The sequence below is a fragment of the Guyanagaster necrorhizus genome, assembly GCF_019112545.1.
Source record: "Guyanagaster necrorhizus MCA 3950 unplaced genomic scaffold BT62scaffold_38, whole genome shotgun sequence".
In the NCBI taxonomy this organism is placed as follows: Eukaryota; Fungi; Basidiomycota; class Agaricomycetes; order Agaricales; family Physalacriaceae; genus Guyanagaster; species Guyanagaster necrorhizus.
Genome location: NW_025064917.1, coordinates 301,639 through 315,647, shown reverse-complemented (window position 1 = coordinate 315,647; position 14,009 = coordinate 301,639). Strand labels below are relative to the sequence as shown.

At 49.0% G+C, this 14,009-nt stretch overlaps 8 protein-coding genes across 8 annotated transcripts; 6 read left to right on the top strand and 2 right to left on the bottom strand.

Annotated features, from left to right (window-relative positions):
- Nucleotides 1–462: 462 nt before the first annotated feature.
- Nucleotides 463–1,027, top strand: BT62DRAFT_487752 (uncharacterized protein). The gene has a single exon (XM_043181140.1). The coding sequence runs from the start codon at nucleotides 550–552 to the stop codon at nucleotides 901–903; it is 354 nt and encodes a 117-aa protein (XP_043034920.1). The 5' UTR covers nucleotides 463–549; the 3' UTR covers nucleotides 904–1,027.
- Nucleotides 1,028–2,323: 1,296 nt separating this feature from the next.
- BT62DRAFT_997207 (checkpoint protein Rad24) lies at nucleotides 2,324–5,216 on the top strand (the record flags this gene model as incomplete). The annotated part of the gene is made up of 11 exons (XM_043190636.1): nucleotides 2,324–2,459; nucleotides 2,520–2,628; nucleotides 2,684–2,724; nucleotides 2,774–2,872; nucleotides 2,923–3,052; nucleotides 3,111–3,573; nucleotides 3,631–3,932; nucleotides 3,985–4,127; nucleotides 4,175–4,318; nucleotides 4,373–4,564; nucleotides 4,618–5,216. Coding segments are annotated over 11 exons (2,056 nt in total), but the record flags the coding sequence as incomplete, so codon positions are not given.
- Nucleotides 5,217–5,520: 304 nt separating this feature from the next.
- Nucleotides 5,521–6,754, bottom strand: BT62DRAFT_937186 (uncharacterized protein). The gene is made up of 5 exons (XM_043187267.1): nucleotides 6,685–6,754; nucleotides 6,518–6,627; nucleotides 6,405–6,464; nucleotides 5,968–6,354; nucleotides 5,521–5,896 (listed from the first exon to the last, which is right to left on the bottom strand). The coding sequence occupies exons 2-5, from the start codon at nucleotides 6,605–6,607 to the stop codon at nucleotides 5,684–5,686; spliced, it is 750 nt and encodes a 249-aa protein (XP_043034918.1). The 5' UTR covers nucleotides 6,608–6,627; nucleotides 6,685–6,754; the 3' UTR covers nucleotides 5,521–5,683.
- Nucleotides 6,755–6,950: 196 nt separating this feature from the next.
- BT62DRAFT_955944 (3-hydroxyanthranilic acid dioxygenase) lies at nucleotides 6,951–7,907 on the top strand (the record flags this gene model as incomplete). Its single annotated transcript, XM_043188357.1, has 4 exons — nucleotides 6,951–7,115; nucleotides 7,164–7,266; nucleotides 7,320–7,400; nucleotides 7,455–7,907. The coding sequence occupies 4 exons, from the start codon at nucleotides 6,951–6,953 to the stop codon at nucleotides 7,628–7,630; spliced, it is 525 nt and encodes a 174-aa protein (XP_043034917.1). The 3' UTR covers nucleotides 7,631–7,907.
- Nucleotides 7,908–8,183: 276 nt separating this feature from the next.
- Nucleotides 8,184–9,303, top strand: BT62DRAFT_937184 (uncharacterized protein). Its single transcript, XM_043187266.1, has 3 exons — nucleotides 8,184–8,956; nucleotides 9,021–9,120; nucleotides 9,180–9,303. The coding sequence occupies exons 1-2, from the start codon at nucleotides 8,204–8,206 to the stop codon at nucleotides 9,093–9,095; spliced, it is 828 nt and encodes a 275-aa protein (XP_043034916.1). The 5' UTR covers nucleotides 8,184–8,203; the 3' UTR covers nucleotides 9,096–9,120; nucleotides 9,180–9,303.
- Nucleotides 9,304–9,682: 379 nt separating this feature from the next.
- On the top strand, nucleotides 9,683–10,108 carry BT62DRAFT_937183 (ubiquitin-like protein). Its single transcript, XM_043187265.1, has 4 exons — nucleotides 9,683–9,821; nucleotides 9,876–9,938; nucleotides 9,999–10,036; nucleotides 10,083–10,108. The coding sequence occupies exons 1-4, from the start codon at nucleotides 9,723–9,725 to the stop codon at nucleotides 10,102–10,104; spliced, it is 222 nt and encodes a 73-aa protein (XP_043034915.1). The 5' UTR covers nucleotides 9,683–9,722; the 3' UTR covers nucleotides 10,105–10,108.
- Nucleotides 10,109–11,277: 1,169 nt separating this feature from the next.
- BT62DRAFT_1080145 (uncharacterized protein) lies at nucleotides 11,278–12,400 on the top strand (the record flags this gene model as incomplete). Its single annotated transcript, XM_043179555.1, has 4 exons — nucleotides 11,278–11,426; nucleotides 11,474–11,595; nucleotides 11,641–11,760; nucleotides 12,098–12,400. The coding sequence occupies exons 1-4, from the start codon at nucleotides 11,360–11,362 to the stop codon at nucleotides 12,398–12,400; spliced, it is 612 nt and encodes a 203-aa protein (XP_043034914.1). The 5' UTR covers nucleotides 11,278–11,359.
- A 268-nt stretch (nucleotides 12,401–12,668) lies between these two features.
- BT62DRAFT_937182 (uncharacterized protein) lies at nucleotides 12,669–13,613 on the bottom strand. The gene is made up of 4 exons (XM_043187264.1): nucleotides 13,361–13,613; nucleotides 13,229–13,306; nucleotides 13,118–13,168; nucleotides 12,669–13,056 (listed from the first exon to the last, which is right to left on the bottom strand). Exons 1-4 carry the CDS (start codon nucleotides 13,511–13,513, stop codon nucleotides 13,042–13,044), a joined length of 297 nt encoding a protein of 98 aa, XP_043034913.1. The 5' UTR covers nucleotides 13,514–13,613; the 3' UTR covers nucleotides 12,669–13,041.
- Nucleotides 13,614–14,009: the final 396 nt, after the last annotated feature.

Here is a 14,009-nt window from a genome sequence, read left to right as displayed (position 1 = left end):
AAACGATGGTTGGAATTTATTTACAGACGACACTTATCTTTTGTCCCTTGCTTCCTAACGGGTGCGTCTTCGACAGTTATGGAACTCCGACTATTCCGGAATCTTGCTTACCGCCTGTGACTTGACATGTGGCGAAAACGACCGAGATGTCAGCCTCGAGCTCAGACCCAGGCTTGGAGAGCACATACTTTGTCGGGGCCTGCTTGCAGCTGTATCCTCATCCGCCACCAGATTGTCCTGACGATGATAGGGGCTTCCACGGAAAAGATGCATTGGTCATGAACTGGATTACAGATTGCCTGAATGCCTCCATAGCTCGCCGAGTTTTTTTTTCCATTCCTTCTGTGCCCGAATATTTTTATGGTCCTCGATAAGCGGCTCCTTACCAATACTGATCGTATTGTATTGCCCATGTCTGGACAGCACACATCCAGGGTTCATTGCCCGACACCAGGTACCCGTCAACCGTGGTCGCGAAAATATATGATCCCGTTTGTTTTGACTCTGGTGAGGCAGAGTGCTTCGATCCTTTCGCCCTCTTTGACTTGAATGTCTCGTGGGAGACAGAGACCATACCGACGTCTGGAGCATCTTTACGGCACGAAGGCTCCACGTTTCTATGGGCATTTTGTAGCTCCTCTACCTGCTCAGCATGATAGAACTATCAGCATTGTACTGATGGAGCACATCCATGGCAGGGACATACGGGATCTTGTTCCTCGGGAAAAGGAAGAAACGCTGTGCAGCATGCACAAGAACGCCCTCATCGACGCAGCCCTCCGGCTTTATTTTGATATCTATGCGTTGGGGGTGGAACAGTTAGACATGCAGCCTAGGAACGTGATATTGCGATGTCCTAGGAGCGCCATTTTTCTCGACGAAAGGATGCCCATTGCTCTCTGAGGCAGTGAGGATATGGTGGATTTTGAGGTGGAGCCGGAAAGCGAGTGCAGTGATCCTGTGACCTAAATGCTCTATGTCGAGGAGGTAAAGCCATTGTATCTCAGGGCCTAGTTGATGAATTTGATGCCTTGATTGTGTATCATTATCTCTCCCTGTTTCATATATCACTGGTATCTTTAATCTTAGCTACTATGGGTGAACTGAACTGGGATATGCAAATCAAGTTTCTCGACACATTTCCTTTAGTTTCAGGCCTTGTATAAATTCATATATGTAGAAATGATGTATGTGAAGAAGTTACAGCAGTCAGAAATGAGAAATTGCAAGAGCTTATCACATGGAAAATGAAATAGTAGTGAAAGTAGGTGACTGTATGAGGCTGCAGATCCCTATAACAAGAGGCTTCTTAATCCATGGCTAAATTTTCTAGATATGGGATAATGTCCCAAACTATGAACACAGGGGAATATGCCCAATCCGCAAAGACCCAGAAACTATTAAACATATACTAGTAGACTCAACACCTGAGCAACAGCAAATTTGGGATATGACAGAGGAACTATAGCTACAAAAACATGACCACTGGCCTACACCCTCACTGGGCATGGTTCTAAGTAGTGGATGCAGAACCTTTAAAAATGTGGGACATAAAGGAACAGAATGGGCTTTCCACATCCTTGTTCCAGAAGCAGCCTTTCTTATATGGAAACTATGATGTGAATGATGGATTGTAAGAGGGGATAACCCTGAGCTAACAAAGATGAAGTTGCAGGTAGATAGTATAACATGATGAATAAGTGCTTCCAACATGACTGACTATCAACAGATTTGGCCCAAAAGTGATGAAAGAACAAGTCAACCTTGATACCTGGAATGGGTTAATCTTCCAACAAAATGGAGAGAAATTGCCGGATGACTGGATCCAGACAGCCGGGGTTTTAATGGGTACCAGCTCTCACCGTAATGATCGGAATAGACAAATGAGACTGAACCCCACACTGTCCCTATAAGGTCATGTTTTCTGAACATTTCCCCAGGTGGTCCTTTTCTCATAATGCGGGGTGCAACTCCCTGCTCTCCTCTGCCAATCCTCGAGGGCAATTTAACCTTGTTAATAGGCTCTCGCTGTAGCACCACAAAAATAAAAATAAATAAATTTTCTAGATATACGAATCAATGCGCTATGCTACAGAAAACGGTTTGTCCGATTTTTGCATATCTCGGCTACCCATAGCACGGCACTTTCATGATTGTCTTGGAAGACTGAAGAGAAAAAAAGCAGAGCGCAACGATGCCGAAGCCGCGCTGAATCCTGATTTGACGATGGTCTAGACGCGTCGACGCGTTACATGTCATCACGTGTACGTGACGAGGGCGACAAATTTAGCGCAATTTGAATTTTGATTTCAACCTTTACCGCCATGGCGCCCAAGACGTCGCAGTCATCCCAGTCGAAATCATTGCTGCGAAAGTCGACCAAGCCCGCCACAAGAGTAAATACCCTGAAACTTGAAGCTGTGCCATCATCTGCAAAGCGAATCGACCCTTTAACGGCGGTTGGTTCAACTTTCGTTCATCCGGATCTCTTCATTGGGCTCACAGTGGTCAAATCAAAGTTCTCCAGTCTTCCTCTGTCGCAGCCGACTATGTCATCATCTAAAGGAAAGGAGAAAGAGAAACCTGCTACGCGTGATAGCGCCCATGATAGTCAAGCACAGGATGAAGGTACGTCCCTGAGACTTCAGTATTTGATGACATCTCATGTTCCAATTGCAAAAAGATAGCCAGTTATGGGTGGACCTGTATGAACCCACTACAGAAGTATATAGTCTGCATGCTTTATTCTGCGTCAACTTACCGTATACCCAAGGCCGAACTTGCCGTCCATGTGAAAAAAGTTGAAGATGTACGCCGTTGGCTTGTAGAAGCCTTCGAAGGTGGCCCTTCTGGAAAGCTCAGGAAATACCGAGTGCGCCAACCCCATCATTCTTACTTCTCGTTTCGTTCAAAAGCTTCCAGCGTATCCTCGCTCTGACTGGCCCGGCTGGAACTGCAAAAACCACGACAATGCGTATTCTGGCGCGCGAGATGGACTTTGAGATTCTGGAGTGGAGAAACGCTATCGGAGGAAACTCCGCGCACATAACAGGTATGTCCGGGGGGGACGGGGCGAGTGCTTTGAGCTTTAATCCTGACTATATTTCAAGATATAACATCAAGTCAGCCATATGTAGAGATTGATCCCGACCATGAAGTCCTTTTCTCTAAATTTGAGACATTCCTTGCGCGCGCGTCGACCTGTAACAACCTCTTCAGTGATGCTGCACCACTAGCGTCTTCATCTCAAACAACGACACCATCTTCCACGAGACCTACTCAACCTAGTACCAACAACAACAAACGGCGCATTATTTTGCTAGAGGACCTCCCTAATCTCCTCCACAATGACACTAAAGCCCGATTTCACGTAGCGCTTCAGTCTCTTGTCGTTGATCCTAGTCCAAATCCTGTGCCCATTGTCATTATAGTCAGTGACACCGGGATGCGTGGAGAGGCAAGCGATGAACGCTTTTCTGCTGGGTCTACATATCTAGAGCAAGACGGTGTTATCGACATACGAACTGTCCTTCCGAAGGATATGCTAAACGGTCCATATGTTACTCAAATACGGTAGAGCCTCTGAGCACTTTACCTTCCGTTCAATAGATTGCTGAAGCTCTTGTGCAGATTCAATCCGATCGCCCCGACGTTCCTGCGGAAGGCTTTACAGGTTCTGCTTGACCGTCACTTCTCGACGGCTAGAGGAGGAAAGTCTGTGCGACCGTCAAAGCACATAGTAGATATTATCGTTGACAGCGCCAACGGTGACATCCGAAGTGCAGTGAATGCTCTCCAATTTTCTAGCATAGGTGAGAAGGGACGCAAGAAGGGCAAATCAAGGGAGGCAATGGTGATAATGGAATCTGTGACGAGACGGGAGCAGAGCTTGGCTTTGTTCCATCTCATTGGCAAGGTTCTCTACAATAAACGTATGTCTACTGGTTTTCTGAACCAGGGACTTTTCTCTGACGCTTGAAACAGGCAAGGGCGACCCTCCTGCGTCTTCGGCGAGCAAGAAAGATATAGAAAGAGAGAAGGCTCTTGATGAGCTCTTGAATGATCCTCCCGATCTACGCTCCTTCCTTACAGAGCATCAACGACGGACGAGTCGTGTAGATGTCGATGTATGTCTTCGTTTCTTGTCTTAGAATCCACTCACTTTCCCAATCAGACCCTATACTCGGACTCTCCCATCGACTCTTCGCTATATTCACTATACTTGCACCAAAATTACACCCAGTTTTGTAACGACGTGGATGAATGCGACGGTATTTCCGATAACCTTAGCTGGGTCGACTCTAGTGGCGGCGAAGCTGTCAGTCGGCTCAATATCTCTTCCTGCCATGCTTTCTTACTGACTTTGCAATAGTGGTACCAAGCCAACCCACACCGATTCCACCTGCTGACACTAGGGACATTGCACTCGCTACCTACACCTGTCGAACGTCGATCACAGAAGATTTTCAAGCCTGAGTTCTTCGACTACCTGAACAAGGAGAAGGACGCATGGGAAGGCGTGAGAGATGTTCGTCGGTGGCTTATCGAGAAGGTTGCTGCTGTGGTCGGTGATGCCCGTATACACACTCATACTACACGGACTAAATAGTTTCACAGGAAGACGCCGGCTGGCGTGCTGGAGGGTGGAGCAGGACAGATGTTCCCACAGAGCTGGGAGGTGTGCTGAGGGCTCGGGATGCTTCGCACTATGTCACGGTGGTCAAAGCGCCCCCAGGCCATCGGTCGTTCAGCAACATGATGTTCGTAAGAACGACGGGAGGTGCCGCGGAGCAGCTGGGGGAAGCGGAGGCGGATGGCCGAGAGGTCGATGATGACGTATTTCTGAACGGGGAAGAGGAGAAAGCCTCGCATAGAGGAGGGTGGTTGGAGAGTGACGACATTGAGGATTTCTGATTGAATTTTAATGATAGGGACGCCGTCTCTGCTGTTCGTACAGTATGCCGATTTCCCCCCACCCCCAGTTCTCGTGGAACCATACATGCGCCACTGACACTGTTCTGGGGACTCCTAGTATGTCGCAATGGACCGTTTTGGTTTTAGGGTCATATCGAAATCATCACCAGGAACAAGTCCCACGAACGAGAGAGCAAGAAGTGCCCAAAGTTGGACATGGGAGACTATCCAAAGGACAGTGGGGACAACCATCTCTGATCGGAACAGAACTTTGAGACTTCGGTCATGGATGTGGGGTGTTCTTTCCCCCCCCCCCCCCCCCTGAAGATTAATTTCGAAGGACCGGCTCTCGGGTTCACGAACGAGTGTGGCTGTAAGTCACCGATGCACTGTCTGAGGCGTTGGGGTAGCGATCACCGGGCAAGATCTACTTCAAACATCAGTTAAAGGAACCCACAAAGTGCTTGTGCCTTGTTGCGAGAAAAGGCGGCGTCGAGGAGATCAAGATGCGCCTGTTTCAACATCCTGCTTTTGCCCAAATCAAAACCTCACTAGGACCCCCCCGTTCCAGAGGCAACCATCTAAGACACAAGTGACCATTTAAGAGTTTCCAGGAAGTCGAGTATGTCCATGATACCTCTAAAACACTGAGAAAGGGGATACACTGAAAATGCAATTCGAAAGCAAAATAATGATATCAGCGTGGTATAATTATACATCGAACAAGTCCACTTTAACACCTAGGTCAACAGGTCCTTCCTGATGCTGCTCATCCGACGTCGTTCGTGACATCGCTTACACTTCCTCTCGACGGCAAACTGCCCAGACTGCGATAATGCGGTGCGGACAGGGTATGCTTCGACCAGAAGGAATCATAAGTCAGCACAGGCCCCGGCTGTTGACCCTTGCCATAAATATCTGGCGCCGACAATAATTTTGCTGGCTGCCTTTTGGGCGTAAGTGTAGGCGAAGGCCATGGTTTCTGGGCAACACAACACCATCAGCACTTTGGTACCATGGGGGGGGTAAAAAGTAATTGACGGGAAAACTGACTGTTTGTGTCTTGCCCGTAGGCACTGGGGACAGAGAGGGGGATTGCGTCCTAGGCCTGGACAAGGCGCTATCAGGAAGAAATGGTGACGGTTGTAGCGGCGCGACAGCTGGGGGTGGTGGTGTAAACGAGGAGTTTGCTGATACGTGCACAGTGGGGTCTGGGGTCGTCTCGACCTCGATATCTGTCGGGACGTCGAGATCGATTAGCGTCGAAGCCCGGGAGATGTTGGATTTGAATGACAAGGAAGATTGGCGGGGAGAAGGGGTATCGCTGAGCACCAAGGTCGATTCGGAGAGAAGCTGGTTCGTGGGCGCTGTTGGTCTGGGCCCGCGGGTGTGCGAGTGATGGAAGTACAGGTTTTCGACTTCGTTGAGGGTTTGCTTTGTCTGGAATATGGTAAGTTTGGAGACTCGGTGAGAGGGAAGCCCGGTCGCACCCAGCCATGCTCGACCTTTAGCTTCGCATACTGTAACCTCATCTGGAGCTGTCTCGAGAGCTTTCGGCATCGACTTTAGCTGCCTGCAGGTCAATAAAATGATTCCAACGTACATGAGTCGCCTTGGCTCTCTCCATCGTCTGCTTCCGTTTCTTTTCCTCATTTGCAAGTGAAACCGCAGCGGCCGATGCAGTGGCTACCATACGCTCAAGCTTCCGTAAATCTGCCAGTGAAATCGGTTAAAAGAGAGTCTGACAATGAAAGAGTGAACAAATCTCACGGTATCAAGGCAAGGGCGAGACAAAAAGAAATCAAACACCGTGCAGATTTTCAGTTGATCCAGAAAAAAAGGCGAGCGACCTTCTTCCACTTCAGGCCTGGTGGCGTCGGACCGACATGCCGGAAACACGTGTTGTACGATCCCGTGGTATTGATTAAGGTGCACGTGACTAACTGTCGGGTCGGGCCGACGGCTCCCGCAGCCGCAGCCGGCAGCCTCGGAGTCTCAGTTTACTCAGCTGCAGATTGTCCTGTAGCGTATCTATCATGCCTCTTGCGCCCCCCATTAACTTTCCAAAATGGCTGGAAAAGAATGGTCATTTGCTCCAGCCACCCGTCAACAACTTTTGCATTTATAGGGGTGGGGATTTTGTTATCATGACTGTGGGTGGCCCCAATGAGAGGAAAGATTACCATGTTAATGAAACTGAGGTACGACGCATGTGAGAAATGAAACATTTGCCTTATTCATTTGCATAGGAGTGGTTCTATCAGCATAAAGGAGGCATGCTCCTGCGGGTAGTAGACGAAGGCAAATTCAGAGATATCAGAATCGAAGAGGGGGAGATGTTCCTTCTTCCAGGTGCGTCCTTCAGGCCCGCGGATTGAATCCCGCTCCCTCATTCACCACCGCAGCCAACGTTCCTCATAATCCTGTTCGATTCGCCGACACAATAGGGCTCGTAATAGAATGCGAACGACCTGCTGACTCGCTCGGTAGACTTGTAGCTTAAATCCGCACTTCCTTCCTCTCTGATGGGATCCGCACAGATCGCCTGCGCTGGTATTGTGAAAAAGGCCAGCACGAAGAGCCAACCATCATTTACGAGGAATCGTTCCACGTTACGGACTTGGGGACTCAGCTGAAGCCTGTGATCGAGAAATGGATGGGCAGTGAAGATATAAGGCGGTGCAAGTCTTGCGGCATCATTGCTGATGCGAAGTAGGAAGTAATATCATACAGGAAGATCGGCTGGATAAATGTACAAGGTCCGCGAGAATAGCATGCCGTTCGAATCAGGCTCAACTGACACAAGGTGCAGTTGGATATTGAACGTGAACGTTGAGCGCTCCAGCGCCCAGCAATGAATGACTTTGAATGACTCGTCGTTTCAAAATTAAATTGCTCTTCATTGCGCCATACTGCGTCATCTGTTTATTCTCAGCTCCATCACCTTGAGGTCGATCGCGTCGATCTTATCCGACTCCAAAGGCATCAACCCGTGGCAGATGGAATGGTGAGAAACCAATGAAAACGTTCGTTCACTGCACGTAGTCCTACATCTGGCCTGAGCGGACTGTGTGGGTGCGAGCTGTCTATCACATATGCCTAAACTGTGAAGAGAGAGGGTTCTTGAGCGAAGAGATGCCATGAACAGCACCTGATACATACCATTCGGCACACTTAGACTCCCGAAGGCCCCTAATCCATAGAGCTATAAATGCTGTGGCATACACGTTCATCAGTATAGAGGACCACCCTCACACAACAAAGCCCACCTTCTTCTCCACCTGCTACTATGTCTTACAACAACGATAACGACAACTCCTACGGGTCCGGAAACAACAACTCTTATGGGTCGTCAAACAACGACTCGTTCGGTTCCAGGAACAACAACCGATCCAACGACGACTCCTACGGGTCTGGTAACACAGACACGTACGGCAGTCGCAACAACTCTTCTTCCAATGACACCTACGGGTCTACCAAGTCAGACTCGTACGGTTCTTCCACTGCCACCGGCGGCAACGACTCAGGCTATGGAGGAGGATCGCGGAACGACGACTCGTATGGGTCTAGCAACCGCTCCTCCAATAACGACAGCTACGGGTCAGGCAATCGTGGTTCCAGCGGCGGCGACAGTTATGGGTCTGGACGTGGGGGGAGTGGGGGGTATGGAGGCAGCGACAACTACGGGTCGAACAACGATCGTTCGTCCTCCGCCAATACCTACGGGGGGAACGACTCGTACGGATCTGGTAACAACGATTCGTACGGATCCAAGACGTCCGGCAACGACTCGTATGGTTCTGGGAACAACACCAGCTCGTACGGATCAAGCAACAAGGGCGACTCGTACGGGTCGGGTAACCAGGATAGCTCATATGGGTCCGGTAACAAGGACAGTTCGTACGGCTCCGGTAATACATACGGTTCCGGCAACAACGACAACGACAACTCGCACGGTTCATCCGGGAACAATCAGAGCGGTGGGGGTGGCTGGGCAGGCAAGGGCGTGTCGTATGCCGCGCAGAAGGCCGGGTACAACCTTGTAGGTCCCCGTTTTCCCAGCCCTGACTGGGGGGTACTCATCATCATCATCTACTACTATGCAGGATTCAGACACGGCGGACAAAATCGGTGAGGGTCTCCGCGAGGGCTTCTCCAAGTTCAGTGGTGGAAAATTCTAAAAAAAAAAAACACCACGGGAAATGCGTAAGTCGTGTTCACCCCCACTTACACGTGTTGCAGTGATTGACTCGCCCGTCAAGCAGATGAGACACGGAAACGTAAGTCTGAGGAACTGGAATTTGAATACCATGTAACAAAATATTAGCGTAAATTGTTTAACTCTGGAAACATGTGTGCTAGTTGTTCGGGATTTGACCTCGCGTCCCTGCAGTGGTGACCATGCCAATAAGTTTGTTGGACATATGAAAGAGAGAGCGGGGATCATACCTAGCTGGCTGCTATGATTTCCGTGCATCGAATTCATGAAACACGGTAGGGTTTTGATAGAAAGGATGAATGTTCAAGTCCAAATATGGGCGTAACAGAGAGTCCACTATGAGACGTGACACGGCGTGACACATGAAGCCATGTCCTCCGATTCACCAGACCGGCCATTACCGTCATGGGCGAACCCAGAGGGCCCTTCAGAATCTGCAACCGAGGCCCTCAAGGCTCTGCAGACGTATAAGAAAAAAGATGGAGAGAAAGGTGCGTCTGTCGTAGCTCGTCGCAGATGAACGCCGTTTTACACAAGGAGGAAAATTACAGTGATTGTACGCTTCAAGGCCGTCGGAAATGCGCCCATCATGAAGCAGAACTTCTTCAAAATCACGTCGTCGAATAGGTTCCAGGCTGTTATACAGTTTCTAAGGAAGGAACTTGCGTGGAAGGCGGGAGAGCCGTTGGTGCGTGGACGATGAGCTGGATCCACTGGGCAAAGCTGAACTCTGGTACTGCAGCATACGTATATCAACCTGGCGTTCTCCCCAGCACCAGACGATACTGTCTCCAATCTGTTCAAGGTGTGTGTGACCTGCTTCGCCTTCGTCGGGGCTCCAATCCGCTAAACGAGGGACATTCAGTCGTTTGCTACTGACGGACACCTGATTGTTAACTATAGGTCAGTATCCGTTCATTTTGGCTGGAATCGCACTCACATCTTGTAGCACTACAGCAGCATGGGGCTGACCCAAGCGCGCTTCGATTATCTAATTCTATCTGTATATCGTGGTCCCTGTAATCAAAGTTCATATCCCGCCAAACGTCCCCCCCCCCTCTCGATCTTGGGTCCCATTTTTAGTGCTAGCAGATTCAGCTCCTCTGTATCTCCCAAATTCATGATATGAAGGCTCTAGATCGATAGGTACGCAACCATACGTCTTGTAGCCTATCATCACTAACATGCGGCCCAGAAATCTTACAATGATCTGTATTTCTCTTCTCTATCAGATCATGCAGAATACACGTTTCTCTGTCCAATAGCAATGAACCGTAATGACGCCATACCCTTGCGATGGCCAGCATGTAAATCTTGTCGAACCTCGAGGGGTTTTCATTTCCGTTCACATCCAACATTGAAGCTTGCGAATCCGTCCGTGATCCGCTGAACTGATCCGGTTTTTTTTCAATGTTCCTCTACTGCGGCACTTGGCTATTTCTTTCTTAGATCTGTAGGTGGGACAGCGCTAACTATGCGAAGACAAGCCAATGACCTGCACAAGGCGAGGAAACTCGTCGTGAATTCATTTCCGCGTTATATCTAGCGTTCTCCGCAGCTGGGGGTTTTAGGGGCTTCATTTTGTTACTAGCGTGCTCGGTCAATACGCAAGTAAGCGGTGGCGCACTGAAGGTTAAACGTCGAGGCGGTGAATGCCCCAGGTGCCTTGTCGGTAATAGAAGGATGGTTATCTATTTGTCTTGGGGTCGGCGCATGTACTACATTTTGAAGTGGTGCCCTATACCTTGTTGATAGCCGCACCCTTGTAATTGTAATGGAAATGCAAAAAAATGGGGTGCATACACGTACAATAAAGAGGACCATGTCCCTGTCCTCGTATTGCATGGAGAATGAGTCCCCTTCCTGGTACTGAATACAGATCTGTACGATCCCTTCATTCATTCAGCATCTAAAGGTTTGCACGGATCCCAAGTTACGATGATCACGTTCTCGATCGTCTCGCTCCAAACGATCGAAAGATCATCGCTCTCCCCGATGTAAAGATAAGATAACCGCTGCATTGAATAGACTACAGGGCCTAAGGCTGGCACGCTGTTATTGCATTCTGGGGTGCAAAGACTCCCTGTAACACTACCAAGGCTCTCTATTCAGGTGTGCGAGAAAAAAACAGTACCTCATGACTGGCGGGTCCAATATCTACGCTGCTGCCTGCCTGCCAGTGAGCCCCCACTCATCCACCGTGCCGCGAAGAGAAACACAGTTCCCATGCCATTAATATTTACATTTCCCGAACCCCGCCAACCTGGTGGATCGGGGAGGGAACACAACACGTGTGACGCACCCTCATTTACAAGGCACCTGAGCCAATCTCCTAACGAGTCACCCCGCAGCATGCGCTGTACACGTTTTTCCCAATTGAAAGGGACGACCCATTTGCGCGAGAACCACCAGTGGAAGGAAGAACTGTCATGCCCCGACTTGGCACGGTGATCATGAACATTGTAAGGTACATGTAATGAGTGCCCTCTCGAGATAAGTTTCAATAGGCTCCAGGTGGGTATTACGTGTATGTTATCGCGGAGGCACTTACATATCCGGAGCTACGCATCCTTTCGAACGGTATGATTATCACTGGTGGGGAGTCAAATATGTCCGTCCCGTCGGAAGTATCCGAACAGCTTCAACTTTTTTCTTTTTTTTCCTTTTTTCTTCAACCAGCGCCTTGGGAGGGGGAATGCATAATTAAGCAGCGGGATCGTTCAGTGCGCGGATACATCCGAGGGTGAGGCGCCGCCGACCGGGAGTAATGAGTCGATGTGTAGACGTCAATAGAGAGGATGGGTCGCGTAACGATATCTATCCCTGGGGGGGGGGGAGAAGGTAATCCGTGATGTCATGGCAGAACCGACGACGAGGCCAATGGGAAAATGTCATCAAGTACCAATATACTGAATTCGAATGAGCAAAAAGACATGTGTCTCATCGTGTACCTGCAGGAGATAGATTGTCTGCACGGAACTCGGGACCGGACAGTGGCCAGGTCACTTATGGGACTTATTTCACCCTGCGTCACCACGGTACCCGGTACATATGTGCAAGACTTTCGTGAACGGGGATGTAGCTACGCCGCCCGTTCGGACACATTGGCACGCGAGCTATTCAGTCGTCGCTGAGCACACGCATTTCGGCTACCAAGTGAATGATGAACGAGTATTATATCTTTCCTTATCTTACTCCTGCAGGATCGAAGAGGGCGAGGAGAAACATGACATGTACACATACGAGCCAATGATGATGGCCATGTGAATATCCGGATTTGTTTTTTTTTTTTTTTTTCCAAGGGGGGGGGATATCTGGTACCCGAAACACGAAACTGGGTAAACATGCATCGACTTGGTGCACGATAGAACCGGTAAGATACAGAGATAATGTACAGACAGACCTTCTTGTCCAAGTCACTGACGGAGAGATCTAGGGCCGATTACATTCAATAAATCCTCTTCAATACAATGACGTAAGATCACGCACGTAAATCGTGAATACGAACATTCGAATATTCATCCAAATTACAGTCCAAATGCTCACGTTCACGTTCACGTCAAAATAACCAACAGACAGGGAATTCCGAAAAAGCACGCAGTACCCATATACAATTGCAGGACCCGAAGGTATCTATACTATAATATCCACAAATTATAGAGTAAGGTAGAAATGCACAAAAAGCCCAAAATAAATGATAAGATGAAAACGATGAAATGAAAATGCATGATGGTCTATGTGATGTGATGCGATGCAAACGAAAGCCGGACGAAAGCAAAATGCAGCATATAGCCGAAGACTAGCAAACAGCCAAGAGAGGGGGGGGGGTGTCCTACAAAGTCCCTGTGAACGTTCTAAATGAACATCAAAAGGCCCAGGGGAAGAAGAATGGTGGTTGAACGACGCGTTCATTTTGATTTTTGCTGTTATCGAACGCCCGATATCAGGACCCGAGCTGAATCACGCGTTGAGGAAAAAACGCACCGGTTTGCGCATCATGAGAGGCGAGGAATCGCAATGTGACGATGGGGTAGTCTGACAGAAAGGGTCAGCCACTCGGTCGGAGGACCGTTAGATAAATAATCTATTACTCACAGGTCGCATGTACGGAGTCATAGCAGGATTCTGCGATGGATGTGCTGCGGCGGTCTTTGACGACAAGGCCTTTTGTAGCTGGAGAACAACCGGCTCAGCGCTACTCGAAGATAATAATACAAATAAACATACTTTCGCCTCACTAGCAGGCTGGTTGTACATGTTCGGATGTAGCGAGACGCTCTTCATGCTGGTCGCTTGTGGTAGTGTATGCAGAGACGAAGACAGGCTGGGGAAAGCCAGGAGACCTGACGGAACACCCTTGGACGCGTCGCGAGAGGACATAATAACGGAGAATACGACGACGGAGAAAGCAAAGGCGAAGAGGAATAGAAAACGGGGGGGCCAGGCGCGGGCACTTGGGCTGGAGAAAAGAAAATGAGCGGCAAAACCTTGCGCTCTTATATATCTATTTTAAATTATCTCATATGCTGCAGCCGGCACGTAGGCCGGAGCCGGACATCACACCTTATTTTAATATTATATTTATTTTCATCGAGTTCATCGAGTCACGCTCCCTTTCTCCGGTAGTGTGCCTTCTAGGAAGGCCATGTGTCGGCGACGCGAGATTCACAATGGACCATCCCAGATCTCATTCGTTCTCATGCCGTCCATGTTGACGAACCCGCTTCCTCCCGGCTATTCTCTTTTTCTTGACAAAACAGAAAAAAATATCAAAATCCAATTTCCCTTTTGTAATTTGTCAGACGCAAGGGCCACGCTGCAATCTTCTGGGGTTCCCTTGCGCAAAAACGCGGCAACCCAAAAGACAGTTAAAAAC